Source organism: Ovis aries, chromosome 4, assembly GCF_016772045.2.
Source record: "Ovis aries strain OAR_USU_Benz2616 breed Rambouillet chromosome 4, ARS-UI_Ramb_v3.0, whole genome shotgun sequence".
In the NCBI taxonomy this organism is placed as follows: domain Eukaryota; kingdom Metazoa; phylum Chordata; class Mammalia; order Artiodactyla; family Bovidae; genus Ovis; species Ovis aries.
The window spans coordinates 15,945,400-15,963,553 of record NC_056057.1 but is presented as its reverse complement, the minus strand read 5'-3'; the positions used below and the strand labels follow the sequence as shown (position 1 = coordinate 15,963,553).

The 18,154-nt window shown below is 43.4% G+C and overlaps 1 protein-coding gene across 9 annotated transcripts in view; it reads left to right on the top strand.

The window, feature by feature from the left end:
* Positions 1-18,154, top strand: part of ASNS (asparagine synthetase (glutamine-hydrolyzing)) — a 152,252-nt gene that overhangs the window by 56,806 nt on the left and 77,292 nt on the right. Inside the window, exons 3-4 of one of the 9 annotated variants that reach the window (XM_060414504.1) lie at positions 1,974-2,059; positions 3,031-3,255. The exons of 4 other annotated variants lie outside the window; for them this stretch is intronic. In XM_060414504.1, the coding sequence (XP_060270487.1) occupies positions 3,192-3,255 (64 nt within the window). In that variant the 5' untranslated portion in view covers positions 1,974-2,059; positions 3,031-3,191. Of the gene's footprint in view, positions 1-1,973; positions 2,060-3,030; positions 3,256-7,319; positions 7,415-18,154 lie in introns of all 9 variants that reach the window. 4 more of the 9 variants (XM_042248392.1, XM_027968475.2, XM_060414505.1 and 1 more) reach the window with 4 other exon arrangements.

The following is an 18,154-nucleotide window of genomic DNA, read 5'->3' as shown; positions in this document are numbered from 1 at the left end:
ATCTCTTTTGGCCAAACCTACATTCAAGGAAAGCTAAGAAATGTAGTCCTTTATTCTGGGCAGCAATGTGATCACATAATAATTATGATAGTCCTACTAGGGAAGAGGATATTGGTATTGACTTAGGCAGCTAGCAGATTCTGGCACCTAGTTTAATAGGCAGCATAATTTCCACAGCAGAAAGGAGATGCAAATCATTAAGTATCTAGTACATACCCGCTATATGTGTGCTCAGTCATGTCAGACTCTTTGTGACCCCATGGACTGTAGCCCGCCAAGCTCCTCTATCCATGGGTTATCCAAGAATATTAGAATGGGTTGCTAGAAATGGAGACATTTCTGTCTCCACTAGTACATACCTAACAGGATATGTTTTTGTACACATAGTCATAACAATTTAAAATTTCAGAAATCTAGTGACTGGAAAAAAGAACAGTGTCATTCCAAGCAAAACAAAACATGTTTAACAAATACATAAAAGATGTTTAACCTTGTTTACAAAATTAGAAGATGACAAATAAAAATGAATTTTTTTCAGAATCAGCTTGGAAAAATTAAGATACTGAAAATATCTTATGTCGGTATAGGTTTTGAACAAGAGTTTTCTCTTCAACTATTGGCATAAGTATAAATAAAGTCAGCCTTTTGGAAGGAAAATTTGGCAGCACTTACCAAAATATGAATGTATTGGTTTTCTGTTGCTGCTATAACAAATTACCATAAACTTTAGAGACTTTATGTATATTTAAAGCACACAGATTTATTACTTTAAACTCTATAGGTCATAGTTTAGTATGGCTCTACTGGATTAAAATCAAGGTGTCCTCTGGTCTGTGTGTCTTTCTAAAGGCTTTAGGGAGCATCTGTTTCCTATTTGTCTCCATTTCTGGGGCATTCAGTTCCTTGCAGATATGTCTGAGGGCTTCATTTTCTTGCTGACTGCCAGCTTGGGGCAGAGCCACAGTCCACTTGTGGTCTTTGGCTCAGAGTCTTCATCCACTGTCCTAAAACCAGCTGTGATGGCTCAAGTGCCTCTCACGCTTCACATCTCTTCCTTCTTCTGTCCCAGCTCTGACCCAGTCAGAAAAGTCTCTTTACTTTTAAGGACACATGTAATTAAATTGGGCCCAGCCAGATAATCCAGGATAATCTCCCCATCTCTAGGTAGATAACCTTAATCATGTCTGCCAAATCCCTTTTGCTATGTGAGAGAATGATTCTAGGATTAGAACATGGACATCTTTGGGAGGGGGTGGGAAGCATTACCCTGTCAACCTCCATAAAGCATACACTGTGTTGTATCTAGAAATTGCACAGAGAACTGCAACAGACACCTTAAAACCTGAGGTGAGGGGGGTGGGGAGACAGAGAAAATGTAAGACTTACAAAGAATAATTATCATTAACTCCTTCAAACTTATCAGCGGCATGAGATGCTAAGGAAAATATGGAGAAAGGCTTTCAAAGTTGTCTGGGGAAATTTTAAAATCCAGATTATTGCTATGCTTAACCAAACTATCGATTGAATTTGAGGGGAAGGGCATTTTCAAATATTCAAGAATTATAATTTTTCCTCTAACACACCTTTCCTTAAAAAGTTACTTGAGGTGGATTTCAGCAATAAGAGAGAGTAATCTAAGGAAAAGGAAGATGGGGGACACAGGAAGCAGAGAAATAAAGTCCCAGGATGGTTGCTGGGCAGCAGCCCATGGAGAACCCAGCCCACATTGGAGCGGGAAGATTGAGGACTCCAGACAGAAATGGTATCGAAAGACTTCAGGGTGGATAGGACTAGCCCACAGAGGGCTCGAAAATACTGAGGCTATAGTAAAGGTACAGAGTGCATGCGTGCTTTAGTCGCTCAGTCATGTCTGACTGTTTTTGCGACCCCATGGACTGTAGCCTGCCAGGTTCCTCTGTCCGTGGGATTTCCCAGGCAAGAATACTGAAGTGGGTTACCATTTCCTTCTCCAGGGGATCTTCCTGGCTCAGGGATTGAACCCGTGTCTCCTTCACCAGCAGGTGGATTCTTTACTACTGAGACGCCTGGGAAGCCCAAGGTAGAGAACACATGGTCCAAAGTGAAAGCAACATGTTCTGATTTAAGTAACTGAGAAACCTCAACTGTGTTTGAACCACAGTTTTTTTTACCAGCTGTGTTTTAAACCACTCTAAGCAGCAAATAAGTAGTCCCTTTTGTGTGAAATACTGCAGTCAGGGCAGTGGGGCTGTAGAGGAGAGTACAGTGCCTGTGTACACATCACACCTGGACAGATTCATATGTGATGACTGTGGGAACATGTCTGGAAGGATGCCTGCTATGATGTTAATAACGATTGTAGTTGGAGATGGGATTTGAGTGATTTCTTTTTGTTTATCTGTGTTTTTCAAAGTTTTCTAACATGATCCTCTGTCAGCTGTTTGAGTTAGATGGTATCAATGATTTTTAAAAACAATGCAGAGAATATTGTGTCATTATTATGTGGAAAAAACATAATGGAGATAGAAACTATGTTCCAACTTCTGGCTTCGGTGCTAATAAGCAAACTAGGACAACTGGTCATCCTTTATCCTGTTGAGACCTAGCAGGAAAAAAAAGAGGCCAAAAGCATACAAAAGCATACAAAGGGTGTTCCGTGCATACGTTCAAATTGACTGTGTCTTAAATTGCCAAGTACTGTGCCAGGCACAGGAAACAGGAACGAGATACAGTCTCTGTCCTGAAGATACTCCAAGTCAGAGAAGGAGCAGACCAGGAACACTTCAGTCACATCACACAGTGAAGAGTGCTGTGCTTCATGTAAACATGGAGTGCCCTGGAACCCCAGAAAAATGGAAGCCCCCTCAAACCAGGGAGGGTCCCGTGCGGCTTCTGGTAGGAGATGACCTAAGACGTGTTCTCAAAAGCAAATGGGAACAAGCCGGATGGAAAGGGCATTCTTGGCAGGGCAGTGGTGTACACTGTGGGTTGGAAAGACCATGGTGGGCTTCCCTGGTGGCTCAGTGGTAAAGAATCCGCCTGCCGATGCAGGAGACACGGGTTTGATCCCTGATCCAGGAAGATCCCACATGCCGCGGAGCAACTAAACCCGTGCGCCACAACTGTTGAGCTTGTAGTCCAGAGCCCAGGAGCTGCAACTATTGAGCCCACGGGCCCTCCAGCCTGCGCTCCACAACCAGAGAAGCCACACAATGAGAAGCCCGTGCACTGCAACTAGAGAGAGCCCCCTCTGCATCGAGAGAAAAGCCTGCACAGGTGAGGACCCAGCACAGTCAAAAACACATAAGTAACATTATTTTTTAAAAAAGGAAAGACCATGGTGATCCTGTAGCTGCTAGTGGCGTGAGGGGTTTAGAGCCTCGGGGGCATGTGGTTCTGGCATGGCGGGTAGGAGATGGGTTGTGAAGAGGCTACAAAACCTACTCAAGTGTCTGGGCTTTTACAGCATTTACTCTGGTGGTTGCGTATGAGATGGAGTGAAAGGGAATGGGATCAAGGTTATTTATGATGTGAGGGTTTAGAAAGAATATATGTGATCCTTGTGGAAGCCCCTCCCAGCTCACCCTGTCTAGTCAGATTCCTCTGCCTCCCCTACCCTGTCATTGCACCCTACCTGTTTCCTTCTCAGTACTTAGATTTCTCTTCTTAAACTATTTTGATCACTTACCTGATTATAGTCTTTCTACCCCATTAAGCTATAAGCCGCACAGGACAAAGACTGTCTGTTTTATCCACCAATGCAGTGCGTATGCTGCTGTTACTGCTAAATCGCTTCAGTCGTGTCCGACTCTATACGACCCCATAGACGGCAGCCCACAGGCTCCCCCGTCCCTGGGACTCTCCAGGCAAGAACACTGGAGTGGGTTGCCATTTCCTTCTCCAATGCATGAAAGTGAAAAGGGAAAGTGAAGTCGCTCAGTCGTGTCTGACTCCTAGCGATCCCATGGACTGCAGCCTACCAGGCTCCTCCACCCGTGGGATTTTCCAGGCAAGAGTACTGGAGTGGGGTGCCATTGCCTTCTCCGATGCAGTGTGTATAGCTTGCACCTAAAGAGTTGTGGGCACTCAACAACTGCCCAGAAAAAGGCAGCAGCAGCGATGGAGGTGGAAAGAAGGCAGATTTGAGAGTTTAGATACAGACTAGAGAGAACCTGGTGATTGATTGATTTAGAGTTGTGCCGGATTGAGTGCTGGGGTTGGAGAGCATAAAGATGAGTCTTCAGGGGCCTGACTCAGGAGACATCAGACTCAGCTGGTGGTTGTTGGGTGAGTGTGGGTGGGGTGGAAGGGAGAGGGTTGGGGTGAGAATGTGTTCTCACTAGAGAGCAATTGCAACCCTAAACTCACCCCACAGGTTTAACTCCCCTGCCTTCCTGCTTTTTCAGTGATTCTTAAACTTTCCTGCACCTTAGAATGATGTGTTAAAAACCTGACATGGGGGACTTTCCTTAAATCAGTGAAATCTATCTACCAGTGAAGATAGGGATGGAGCCTCCGAATTTTTAAAGCTTTAAAATATCGATATTCCAGTGAGCACCATTGTCCCATGAGTTTCCAGATGAGCAGTCCCCTTCCTGCCCTTTGTCTGGAAACGCCAGGCTTATCAGTCATCTCACTCTGCCGGCTCACGGCTGAGCCATCAGCTGGCTTCCATTCCTCTTCGCCAGGGTTGGGTCCTGGCACTGAAACCCTTCTACAAATATTTGTGCTTTTAACCTGCCACTGCCTGTCATGTATGTCACCTCGGCCAATATTTACACTTGTAGACGACTGTGCTTAATGCTTAATGGTGTGTTCAGCTTAAAAGGTGTAAAGGATGTGAATTACTTGAGTTTTCCTGTTTCCTTTTGAACCTTGGAAAACATCCAGATGGTTCTCTTTAGCCCTTATTCACTTTCTTCAAACATTTCACAACTGGGGCCGGTAAAAGTAGACCCAATGACGCAGTACTCGATTTCTAATTTCTTGCCAATAACCAGGAAGCATCTTGTGGCTTGGTGGTGTGGCGAGGAAGAGGGACAGCATATTGTGTAACATTGTGTACCAACGCAAAATTGGGCTGTGGTTATCTTCTGGGGTAACCCCTGGTGGTTTTTCAGTATGGACATGACTACAAGTGTCTGTGGTTTTTCAGGGCCCAAGATGATCTACTGAAAGTGATGAGGTCCAGGAATGAAACTTCATTGTTTGAAAATTAATTTTAAAAATTAATAGGGTGGTTTTTTTTCTTCAGAATCTATACATGATTTGACAGTTGAAAGTGTTTGCATCTTACTTTCCGTATTTGGTTTCTACACACATTCTTTGATCCTGAAGACAAATTTTGTACTTGGAGACTTTGATTTCTTCTATGGCAAAGCTTCTGGAGGATCTTCCCTAGTGGCTCAGGTAGTAAAGAATCTGCCTGCAATGCAGGAGACCTGGGTTTGATTCCTGGGTCAGGAAGATCCTCTGGAGAAGGGTATGGCAACCTACTCCAGTATTCTTGCCTGGAAAATTCCATGGACAGAGGAACCTGTTAGCTACAGACCATGCACTCACAAAGAGTCAGACACGACTGAGCAGTCTCTCCCCAGGGCTTGGTTTGGCACTGCCTGGTCCAAAATGATTTTTGGGTTCCCTGGTGGGTCAGATGGTAAAGAATCTCTGGGTTTGATCCCTGGGTTGGGAAGATCCCCTGGAGAAGGGGACAGCTCCCCCCTCCAGTATTCTGGCCTGGAGAAGTCCATGGACAGAGGAGCCTGGCAGGCTATGGTCTCTGGGATTGCAGAGTTGCAGACAACTGACAACTTTCACGCACAAAGCTTCTGGAAGTGCTGCTGGGAGGAGAGATGGCTCATTTTCAGGGTGAGCCTAGTGAGGGGACAGAGAAAAGCTCTTGCAAGGGGCTGGAGCCCCAGGTGCAAAGCCGGGAGGCTGGATTTGGTTGGAGGAGCTGCAAGTGATGGGATGACTGGCTTGTAACAGTTAAGGTTAGGTGAAAGGCTGGAATGAAGAGGTGGGTGGGCACAGGGGTCTCATGCACTCAAATGACATCCCTACAGCCTGCAATGACGTCTTCCTCTTCTGCATCCTGCGCATCCAGCTTCCCAAAGAGTGAAGTGTTAGTCACTCAGTCGTGTCTAACTCTTAGCCCACCAGGCTCCTCTGTTCATGGGGTTTTCCAGGCAAGAGTACTGGAGTGGGTAGCCGTTCCATTCTCCAGGGGATCTTCCCGACCCAGGGATTGAACCTGGGTTTCCTGCATTGCAGGCAGATTCTTTACCATCTGAGCCATTAGGGAAACTGATAAGTGTAGATGTGATCGTTGTGCTTTTCCCTTAAAAAACAAAAATAAAACAAAAACTTGACTATGTTTTCCAATAAGACCAAATTCTTTAGACTCCCTCAGTCTAGTTGTGAGACTTTTTCCCTGCTTCTTTATTTAAAGGCAAAGTGTAGAATACAGAAAACAAAAAAAACCCAAGGACAATGCAAAAAGGTACTGGAGTTCCAGGAGACATTCCACAAGGTGACCTAATCAGGGCCATTTATTTTGCACGCACAAGACTGCACAGCCTCTTTGACTTGAACACGTCGAATTCCTTGCAAAGAATTTTGCCTTTGGGAAAATCCCTGAAAAGTCCTTCAGTGTTTAAGTCCCTTAAAGAGTCAAGCGATGCTTGCACTTGAGAACATGTGGATTATCTGAAAATATCTTCTGATATTGACTTCTAATATAATTCCACAGTGGTAAAATTACAGACTCTGTATTTTAGTATCTTTAGACCATGAAATTTTTGCACTTTATTTTTTGTCCCTGGTTATGTTCCAGCATCTCCTAGTTTATAGTCTATGGGAACTTGAACAGAATTTGTATCCTACTATTGTGTGAAAATTGTATGAATCTTAATCATGTTGAATTGGTTCATAGTGCTTTTCAAATCTACTATATCCTCCTACTTCTCTGTGTATTCATTCTATTAACTTTTGAGAGTTTGATATTGAAACTCCAACTAAAAACCTTAATTTATTTACTTAAAAAATAATTGTGATATATAGTGGAACTATATGTAACCTTGTTCTGTATTTTCCAACTCTATGGTAAATGTGTTACCATAGTTTCATAATTTAAAAAATAAGAAAGAGGGGGGAAAAAAGAGAAGAAATGCTAGTCTAGCGGGTTATTACAAGAAAGAAGCAAGATCTGCTATTTAAGACCTTGCTTCTTTCTTATACCAATCTTATTCTTTGGCCAATTTTGTCATTTTGCAAATGTTCCTCACTCTTTTAAACCTCCGTGTTTTTGATTAAAGGAGTCCTTTTCTTTTTTTCCCCAGAATGCCTGTTCTCCATCTCTACCTGGGAAGGCTTATCAGGTTTGAGGATCTAACTGAAATGTGATTTCCTTCATCCGATTGCATTGTCATTCCAGGTGGAAGTGCCTTTTATCTGTACTTGATTACAGTTTAATATTTTAAAACTGTAATTAGAGTATAATTTACACGAATTGGCCAAAAAGTTTGTTTGGATTTTTCTGTAAGATGGTACAAAAAACCTGAACGAACTTTTTAGTCAACCCGATATTTCCTAAAAGTAAGTGTACAGGTTGATGAAGTTTCATAAGCTGAACACACTTGTGACGCCAAGAACCAGAATGTCACCAGCACCTAGGAAACCTTCTCCCATCCCCACTCCCATCCAAGCGTAACAACGGTCGACAGGTCAGGACACAGATTAATTCTGAACTTCATCAAAGCAGGATCACAACTGCTTTTTAAGAGTATATACTCTTTCATATCCATATCTTTCCCCTAATATTATGTTTGTGAGATTCATTCATGTTGTTACAGTATTTGTGGATGATTCATTCTTGTGGCTGTGTAGTGTTTCATTGTGAGAATATACCGCAAGCCAGTCATGCATTCTACTGTTGATAGCCTATTTGCTACTTTGAACGTTCTAGTATTCACCTTTTGGTAAAAGTATGTGTGCATGTTTGTTGCCTGTGAACATAGCAGTAGAGTTGTGGGGTCATAGGTGCACATACATAGATACTGTTAGCCAATTTCCCACGTGACTGCCTCATACACACCCACCGCTGATGCAAGGGAGTTCTAGTTGCTCCACATCCTTACTGTGACTTGATATTTCCATCCCATCCATGCACTGAATATGCCTTCCAAAGAGTGTCTACCACAGAGTTTCTATTCAAGGCTACAAAGAGACCCAGATCAATGTATAAAGTAGAACAACCCCCCCCCCCTCCTTCAACTCTTCTGCCTTGTGAGGTGGGTTTTTTTTTTTTTTTGGTTTGTTTATTTGTTTTGTTTCGAGTATTTGAGAAATAAAATTTCTTCCTTATTTTAAAAACTAAAGAGAGCATAGGAAACCTTCTGATGTGCTGGAAATGTTCTATATCTTACACAGTATGATGGTTACATGAGCATAAATGAACATGAATGAACATAAACATGAATGATTTAAAAAACTAATAGAGCATCAACAAATTTGTATACCTTTCTACAGTCCCATCCCAACGATCAGTGTAAAGAAGAGACTTATGTGAATACATATTCAGAATAGGTTCTTGCCAGGCTGGGGAGTAGATTAGTGATTTGAATGTAACCCAGTCTGGAGGTTCTCAGAGAAGCAGATTGACCACTTGCAACATGGTGCCTATTTTTCTGCCTCAGTTGTCACTCTAAGTTTACTTGATGGAAAAGGGGAGAGGAATCAGTGTGCATTTCTTCCAAAGACAAGTTGGTTCTAAATGAAGAGGTGATACTGGTAAAAACTCTTCAGCTTCCTTCAAATATCATGTTTGTGCCGTGTTTACTCCACTGCTGTTTGTACTGGGCACTCCGAAGCCTAGAGTTCTGGAATAAAATAAAGATCAAGCATAGATCTAGAAATCTTTAAAAAAAAACAAAACTGTAAGGTGTCATTTTTATTGTTTTTTTTTTTTTCCCAAAACAATATTGCCACCTATTGGTAGAAAAGGAGAACTTTATTTCAATGTTTTAATTGCAAGCAGTAATGATTCAACCATGGATGAAAATAAGCTGTATTAACTCAACATTTTCACCCTAACCTGCTCCCACCACCTTTCACAAGAGATAGAGCTCATAGGATTCTTAAATGTCACAAAATCAAGTACTTGATAGGGCATTACGAATCCCTCCAGAGAGCTGGCATCACTGCCTTCTATGTTTGCTTGAGAGAAATTTTAGATGTTTCATTGTTAGCTATCATTCCATATAACACTATTTTAAGATCAAGAAACTACTTTTTCTGTCACGTGTGTTAGTAAATTCTCCCAGTAAATCTCACGCTCATTAGCAGAGATGTGTCATCACACTCTTGTGTTTACAATATTGTTCTGTTGAAAGTTTTCACTTTTGTCTCAGACGCAAAGGATTTGTTAACAAAATGATCCACTTGTTATATACAAATAAATAATACCAGTATTTATTAGAAGATTATCTGGCTTACTTTCAGTATACTAATACTAAAAGAAAAAAGAAGTAGAAACAGCAAAGGATACATCACCAAATTGGGTTTTGACCAACATCCAGACTCAAACAGCACTGGGAAGTCCATGACACAGCACATCTGGAGTCCTAACTGGGAGAAGGTTCCAGGCAGTGCATCAGCTCTGTGGGTGGGACTTCAAAGATTGTGTTCCTGCTTAAAATCCTAGGATGTAAACTGATATCATCAATCTGTGAGCAAACTGCAGCTCTGGTTTCATGTTCAGTTCACTTCAGTCGCTCAGTCGTGTCTGACTCTTTCCAACCCCATGGACTGCAGCACGTCAGGCTTCCCTGCCCATCACCAACTCCTGGAGCCTACTTAAACTCTTGTCTATCACGTCGGTGATGCCATCCAACCATCTCATCCTCTGTCGTCCCCTTCTCCTGTCTTCAATCTTTTCCAGCATCAGGATCTTTTTCAATGAGTCAGTTCTTCGCATCAGGTGGCCAAAGTATTGGAGTTTCAGCTTCAGCATCAGTCCTTCCAATCAATATTCAGGACTGATTTTCTTTAGGATGGACTGGTTGGATCTCCTTGCAGTCCAAGGGACTCTCAAGAGTCTACTCCAACATCACAGCATCTAAAGCATCAATTCTTTGGCACTCAGCTTTCTTTATAGTCTAACTCTCAATGGTCTAACTATGACTACTGGAAAAACCATAGCTTTGACTAGATGGGACTTTGTTGGCAAAGTAATGTTTCTGCTTTTTAATATGCTGTCGAGGTTGGTCATAACTTTCCTTCCAAGGAGCAAGCATCTTTTAATTTCATGGCTGCAGTCACCATCTGCAGTGATTTTGGAGCCCCCCAAAATAAAGTCTGTCACTGTTTCCATTGCTTCCCCATCTATTTGCCATGAAGTGATGGGACCAGATATCATGATCTTAGTTTCCTGAATGTTGAATTTTAAGCCAACATTTTCTACTCTCCTCTTTCATTTTCATCAAGAGACTCTTTAGTTCTTCTTCACTTTCTGCCATAAGGGTGGTGTCATCTGCATATCTGAGGTTATTGATATTTCTCCTGGCAATCTTGATTCCATTTTGTGCTTCATCCAGCCCAGCATTTCAAATGATGTACTCTGCATATAAGTTAAATAAGCAGGGTGACAATATACAGCCTTGACGTACTCCTTTTCCTATTTGGAACCAGTCTGTTGTTCCATGTCCAGTTCTCACGTTGCTTCCTGACCTGCATATAGATTTCTCAGGAGGCAGGTCAGGTGGTCTGGTGTTCCCTTCTCTTTAAGAATTTTCCATAGTTTGTTGTGATGGTTCCATGTTAATGCTGTTTTTTTTTTGTTTTTTGTTTTTTGTTTTTGTCTTAAAACTTGAAATGTTGCTAAGCCTAGGGCTTGGTGGGCCAGCTCCCCTCCAGGGGCTCAACAATCTCAAGAATGTTCCACCATCTTATCTATGGTGCTGCAAGGCTTGCAGTCACAGTAGGCAGTCACTCAAGTCACTCATATCAGGGCAGTGTCCAGGCAGATTAGAAGCAAGGTCAGAGGACTGTTCTGCTTTGTCTCTGAAGCCTAAACAAGACTATTTATTTAATTTCCCTAGCAGAGATTTGGCAAAGTCTACTTTATTAACTTCAATTTATTACATTTTACTGTTTTTCTTTTAACTGCTGGATGTAACAAAGTTTTCCCTTAGCATGAAAATGAATGCTTTTAAAAATAATAATTAGGGGAAACTTGCATTCTTCTCTGATAAAATACTAACATGTCAACAGTAATACTAGTTGCATATCAAAGACACCATAAAACAAAAATTGCCCTGGTAAAAATGTTCTGAAGACATAGAAAACTTGACAGTTTAAATTTTTAGTGCATCTTTTTCTTGTGTTTTGTTTGTTTGTGTATTAATTTGCCAAACATTTATGGTGGTTGTTGTTCGGTCACTAAATTGTGTTAGACTTTCTGTGACCTCATGGACTAAGCACACCAGGCTTCCCTGTCCTTCACTGTCTCCCAGAGTTTTCTCAGATTCATGTCCACTGAGTCGGTGATGCTATATAACCATCTCATCCTCTGCTGCTCCCTTCTCCTTTTGCCTTCAATCTTTCCCAACATCATGGTCTTTTCCAATGAGTCGGCTCTTCACATCAGATGGCCAAAGTATTGGAGCTTCAGCATCAGTCCTTCCAATGAGTATTGAGGGTTGATTTCCTTTAGGATTGGCTGGTTTGACCTCTTGGCAGTCCAAGGGACTCTCAAGAGTCTTCTCCAGCACCACAGTTCAAAAGCATCAATTCTTTGGGATTCAGCCTTCTTCATGGTGCAACTGTCATATCTGTACATGACTACTGGAAAAAACATAGCTTTGACTAGATGGACCTTTGTTGGTAAAGTGATGTCTTTGCTTTTTAATACACTGTCTGGGTTTGTCATAGCTTTTTTCCCAAGGAGCAGAATCTTTATTTCATGGTTATAGTCATCATCTGAAGTGATTTTGGAGCCCAAGAAAATAAAGTCTGCCACTGTTTCCACTTTTTCTCCATCTATTTGGCATGAAGTGATGGGACAGGATGCCGTGATCTTAGTTTTTTGAATGTTGAGTTTTAAGCCACATTTTTCACTCTCCTCTTTCAACTTCATCAAGAGACTCTTTAGTTCCTTTTTGCTTTCCGCTATTAGAGTGGTATCATCTGCATACCACTTGTTGATATTTCTCCCAGCAATCTTGATTCCAGCTTGTGATTCATCCAACCTGGCATTTTGCATGATGTACTCTGCATATAATGAAGGAGGGCATGGCAACCCACTCCAGTATTCTTGCTTGGAGAATGACGTGGACAGAGGAGCCTGGCAGGCTACAGTCCATGGGGTTGCAAAGAGTTGGACACTACTGAAGTGACTGAGCATGCACACACCCTGCACATAAGTTAAATAAACAGGGTGACAATATACAGCCTTGTCGGACTCCTTTCCCAATTTGGAACCAGTCAGTTGTTCCATGTAAAGTTCTAACTATTGCTTTTTGACCTGCATACAGGTTTCTCAGGGGACAGGTAAGGTGGTTTGCTATTCCCATCTCTTTAAGAATGTTCCACAGTTGGTTGTGATCCACACAATCAAAGGCTTTTGTGTAGTCAGGGAAGCAGAAGTAGATATTTTTCTGGAATTCCCTTGTCTTCACTGTGATCCGATGAATGTTGGCAATTTGATGTCTGTTTCCTCTGCCTTTTCTAAATCCCACTTGTATATCTGAAGTTCTCAGGTCACGTACTATTGAGATCTAGCTTGAAGGATTTTTAACATAATGTCATAAACATTTATTAGGAACTTACTATATGTTAGCATTTAGCTAGAAGCTGGGAATACAAAGATTAATGTGACAGCTGGTTCCCACTGAGAGGCTGTACTGTAGGCAGGTAAGACACACACAGAGACAGTATTAATTGTAATACTGATAATACTTTGTAGAAAGTATAGTTACCAAAATATTCTGAAGACACGGTGAGAGGCACCTCAATCCTGATGGAAAGATGGAGGGGAGGACAGCTTTGTTGGGGGAAACCCGAGTCCATTTCCAAATAAGTGTTTGCTTGGCAGACTGAGCGACTGAACTGAACTGAACTGAACTGGCAGAGGGCAGGGGTTGAGGGTGGTACAGGGCTAAAGTGGAGTTTGAAGTGTCTGTGGGACTTCCAGGTGGAGCGGTCTACTTCCCATTTGGAGATGGGAGTCAGAAGCAGGTGCATAGAATAGAGAGTGAGAGAGAATTTTGGAATTTCACCCAAGAAACTCTGTAGCAAAAAAGACGCATGGCTGGGGATGAACATCAGAGAGGGCAGAGGCATCCTGGCTCCCAGAGAACCTCCAGAAGCAAAGAATCAAGATTCCCCAAGAGAACAAGAAAGTTCAGTCATGGAACCAGAGGGACTCATCCACAGCCATGAGGCCAAATTGGCCAAAAGTTCCACTTTGTTTGACTCCTCGGGGTTTGTAATATTTTTAAAATAGTTGCCAACTTCTAAGGGTCGAGTGATGCCTCATAAAATCTGCATGTTTAGCTGCCCATGAAGCACTGGAATATCGGCTATGTAGGGCCTAGCTTCCTCACAGCTGCACAGCAGCAGCCCTTTTGCTGCGGTGACGGGCTCTCCAAGACCCCACAGGCTCATATCCTGAGGTGGCCATTTCGTTCATTGAGGTGACCTGCCTCCTCTGGGCATTTACATCTGGGATCTTCCCCTAGAATTTCAAGGATGGTGTGATCTCCAAATGCCCACTGCAGCAGAGGAATGACTAAGGAATGAGAGAATCTCCCCTGCCTTTCAATTAGTAGCTGGTGAGTCAGCGGAGTGACCTGAGGGAAGGGAAGATGAAGAAGATTAAGTAAACCAGGGAAGCAGACGGAATCACCATGGATTGAGGAGTGGCCAGGAGGGAAGGAAGAGCGTGGTGAGGATAGAGGGGCAAGTGACCTTTTCTTTAAAGGGCCACAGAGCAGATCTTTTTGGCTTGGTTGGCCAGATGATCTCTGTCACTACTCTTCAACTATTCTGTTGTTCAGCACAAAAGCAGCTATAGATAATAGATAAACAAATAAGCATGGCCATATTCCAGTCAGATTTTATTCGCAAAGCTAGGCTTTCTGTGGCCCACAGCTTGCCCAGATGGCGTACACTGGGTCAGGGGTAGGACATTAGGTTGAGAGGAAAGCCGACAGGTCTGTAGACAAGGGGAGGGGTTGGTAAAAAGGAGACATTGAAGGTAAAGAAAAGCAGGAGAATGATTGATGAGGCCACTTCCAGAGGGAGCAGGAGGGAGACAGGGCAAGGCGCTCAGTGGGGGTGAGGGGAGGAAGACCGTGCCAGCCAAGGCAAGAGCTGAGCAGAGCTGGAAAGCGAGCTTGCAGTGTGGGAGTGAAAGGAAGCTGGATATTGGTCCTGGTGCTGCTGGTGCCAGTTTTGTGGATAAAGTAGGAATGAAGCAATCAACTGAGAGTCATTGGGAAGATGGGATGAAGACGCTGGAACAACAGAAAGTTGACAAACGGTGCTGAGGGCTCAGCAGAGAAATAAATGTGTTGTTGCATTGTTGCCATTTTGCATGGCAGCAGCAACCCCAGAGTTTCGAGTCAGAGAATGTAGATGGTGAATTTTGAGATAGTAATTCAGAACACATGGGTCTCAGCTGAGACGTTGTAGATGAGGCCAAGAGGGTCCTGCAAGATGGGAAGGAGAGAACAGGTCAAGGAATTTGAGGGGTTTTGTGAACAGATCTAGAGAGTGTGAAGGTTGTTCAGCCAGTAAGTCATATCCAACCCTTTGTGACCCCATGGACTGTAGCATGCCAGGCTTCCCTGTCCTTCACTATCTCCTGGAGTTTGCTCAAATTCATGTCCATTGAGTCAGTGATGCCATCCAATCATCTCATCCTCTGTCACCCACTTCTCCTGCCATCAATCTTTCCCAGCATTAGGGTCTTTTCCAATGAGTCAGCTCTTCGCATCAGGTGGCCTAAGTATTGGTGCTTAAGTTTTAGCATCAGTCCTTCCAATGAATATTCAGGACTGATTTCTTTTAGAATTGACTGGTTTGATCTCCTTGCTGTCCAAGGGACTCTCAAGAATCTTCTCCAGCATCACAGTTCGAAAGCATCAATTTTTGGCACTCAGCCTTCTTTATGGTCCAACTCTCACATTCATAGATGACTACTGGAAAAAACATAACTGGCTAGACAGACCTTTGTTGGCAAAGTGATAGCTCTATTTAACACACTGTCTTAACTTTTCATAACTTTTTGTCATAACTTTTGTCATAACTTTTTTTCCAAAAGAAAAGATAAGTGTAAAGATGGAGAGCAGAAAAGATATAGGAAGTGATTTGAGAACAAATGATTGGGGTTTAGAATTTCTGTGTTGGGGCATTTCCAGGATATTAAGATCCAAGTCAGGCTCCTTTATTAGGGGGTTGAAATGCAGTGCAGCTAAGGACAGTCAGTATCGGGAAGTAAAGTTGCTCACTAGCTATCTTCACAGAGGCTGAAATCTCTCAGGATTTGGAACGAAGGGGCTTTCACTCAGTGATGGAGAGTGACCTGAAGGCAGCAGATGACAGCAATGAGGAGGAGTGGGAGGACGTGTGTCTGCCTGGCACGGGCATTCACTAGAGGTGGGAGCAATAAACTCCTTCTAGGCTCACAGGCGCCTGTTCTAGCCCTGTGGAGTCAGCACTTTCCGTTGCCAAGGAGACCAGTTCATCGCTGTCTCTACAGACAGGCCCGTTGGGGCCTGTTCAAGATGTGGAGGAGGAGCGTGTTGCTCACAGGCTCACCCTCTCCTTACAAGTCCCTACAGGCCCCACTGTGAGCTTTCTCTCAAACTTCTGTGGCGTAGTCCTGTCATTAGAGAATATGTGGGACTTCCCTGGTGGTCTGGTGGTTAAGAATCCACCTTGCAACAATGCAGGGGGCGCAAGTTCAATCCCTGGTTGGGGAACTAAGATCCCACATTCCTCAGAGCAGCTAAGCCTACGAGTCACAACTAGAGAGTCAGTATGGCAGTAAGGAAAGATCCCAAGACCCAGCCCAACCAAATAAACAAGTAAATAAATATTTGTAAAAACTAGAGAATATGTCGGCTTTCCCAGCCTGCCTGCTTCTTCTGGCCTGTCTCTGATTCTATTCAAGCTGCAGCTCCAGCCGATAATGGGTGTCTGCTCCCCTTTCACCAGCAGATGGACAGGTGATCAGAATATCTCTGCTGCAAATATTCCTGGGAGAGGAGCCTGGAGTCTTCCTAAATGACAGCCCCCCAGCCCCACCCCCGTAGGGGCTGTATGACCAGCGCTGTGGCAGAATCCATTTGGAATCACAGGTCAGGGGGTGTTCAAGTTGTGGACAGTTAGTGAGCACTCTTCTCCAAGTTCCACCCTGAGACGGGCCTCAGACCAGGACTCTCCAGGTGGAAGATTCTGAGGAGCCTCTGAAGAGAACTAGAATAATGGGCTTAATGAAAGAAAGCCATACACGTGTAGCTTATGTAAACTGCACGCAGTATCGTCTGCACCAGATTGTTAACCACTCTGTTTAATAACCTGTCCTTATCCCCTCTCCCCCTGCTTTCTCCCAGAAATTGAAGCTTTGCTTTTGGCACCAAGTATGAGCTGGCCCTTTGAGTTTAGAGAGAGGGACAGATCACACAGGAATTAAATCAGAAGATGCCAGCCCCAGGGCTGGGCCATGCCCTCGTCTCTGGAGCCTTAGGAATGGAAGCTGAGTCCATATGCTTCCTCAGCTGCTGTGTCTGTGATCTTCCCTGTCAGCTGTTTAAAGAACAGCTGAGGAAGGAGGCCTGCATGCTTCTGGGCTCCCTCTGCATGTTTCAAGCATGAGTCAGACCCAGAGGCTAGCGTTTGTCCCCTCAGTTAAGAGCTGCAGCCTATATCTCTCCAGATAAGCATCTCTGAAAAACAGCCAGTGCCGGACAGATGTAAGGATCAGAGAATGCCAAGCCTTAATTCTGGGGAGTGGGGCATCCTGGCCCACACCCTGAGGAGATAGCTTTCACCCTTCAGGTAAGATGAAAAGAAGGGAAAAAAATTCACCCCTGGTTCTCACACTAGAGAGAAGAATCAATCCTTATGGCAGTAACATTTTGCAGTTTTTGGTTTGTGTTAACAAGTCTGAAACCTATCCAGCCAACATAGCTCATTTTACTGGCAAAGTGTTTTATTTTAATTCTTATTTATATTATATTTATTTATTTATTTATTTATTTTTGGCGGCACCGGGTCCTAGTTGTGGCACTCAGTATTCCAGTTCCCTGACCAGGGATCAAACCGGCATTCCCCATGTTGGAAGGTGTACTGTCAACCACCAGGCCATTAGGGAAGTCCTGTAAGGTGGTTTGTAACATGTCATCTAAGCCAGTGCACAGTCATTTAGTAACCCTTATATAGATGCGATGATATACTGGGTCAAGCGACTAGGACACACTGCTAAGAATTTGTTTGATTTTCATTTGTAATGCCTATTCCTTGCAATGTGGCGGGGAAATGGCACTGGTTTGGTTTTCAACCCAAAGCACTGATTTAAAAATTGTACACAGGAATCATCTGGAATTTTAAAAAAAAATTCTGACTCCCAGGCCTCCTTGCAGAGAAATCACATCAGAATCCATGGAGGTGGGAACCAGGAGTCAGGAGTCATAGATTTCCCAGGGGATTGTCCTGAACAGCCATGTCAGAGACCACCCACCCTCTGAAGAATCACATTTACTCATGTGACCATCCTCTGTCTATGGAATTCTCCAGGCAAAAATACTTGAGTGGGTAGCCATTCCCTCCTCCAGGGATCTTCCTGGCCCAGGGATTGAACCAGAGTCTCCTGCATTGCAGGCAGATTCTTTACTGTCTGAGCCGTGAGGGAAGCCCAAGTGACCACAAGTGTCTCTATTAATTCAGTTCATCTTGTATTTGTTGGCATTTTGACTTGGCACTCTGAGAGTTGATTTGATTATCCTGAGGATATTTCTGGATCCTAATAAAGTCAAAATCACTGGGAAGCAGCAGGGATAAGAGCCAGGTGGAAAGAAGAGGTCTCATGAACCACAGGGGAAATTTTCTCAGTCATGAAACCTGAAGGTGTGCAGAGCATCTCCCCAGGTCAGAGGTACTGAGCTCTGAG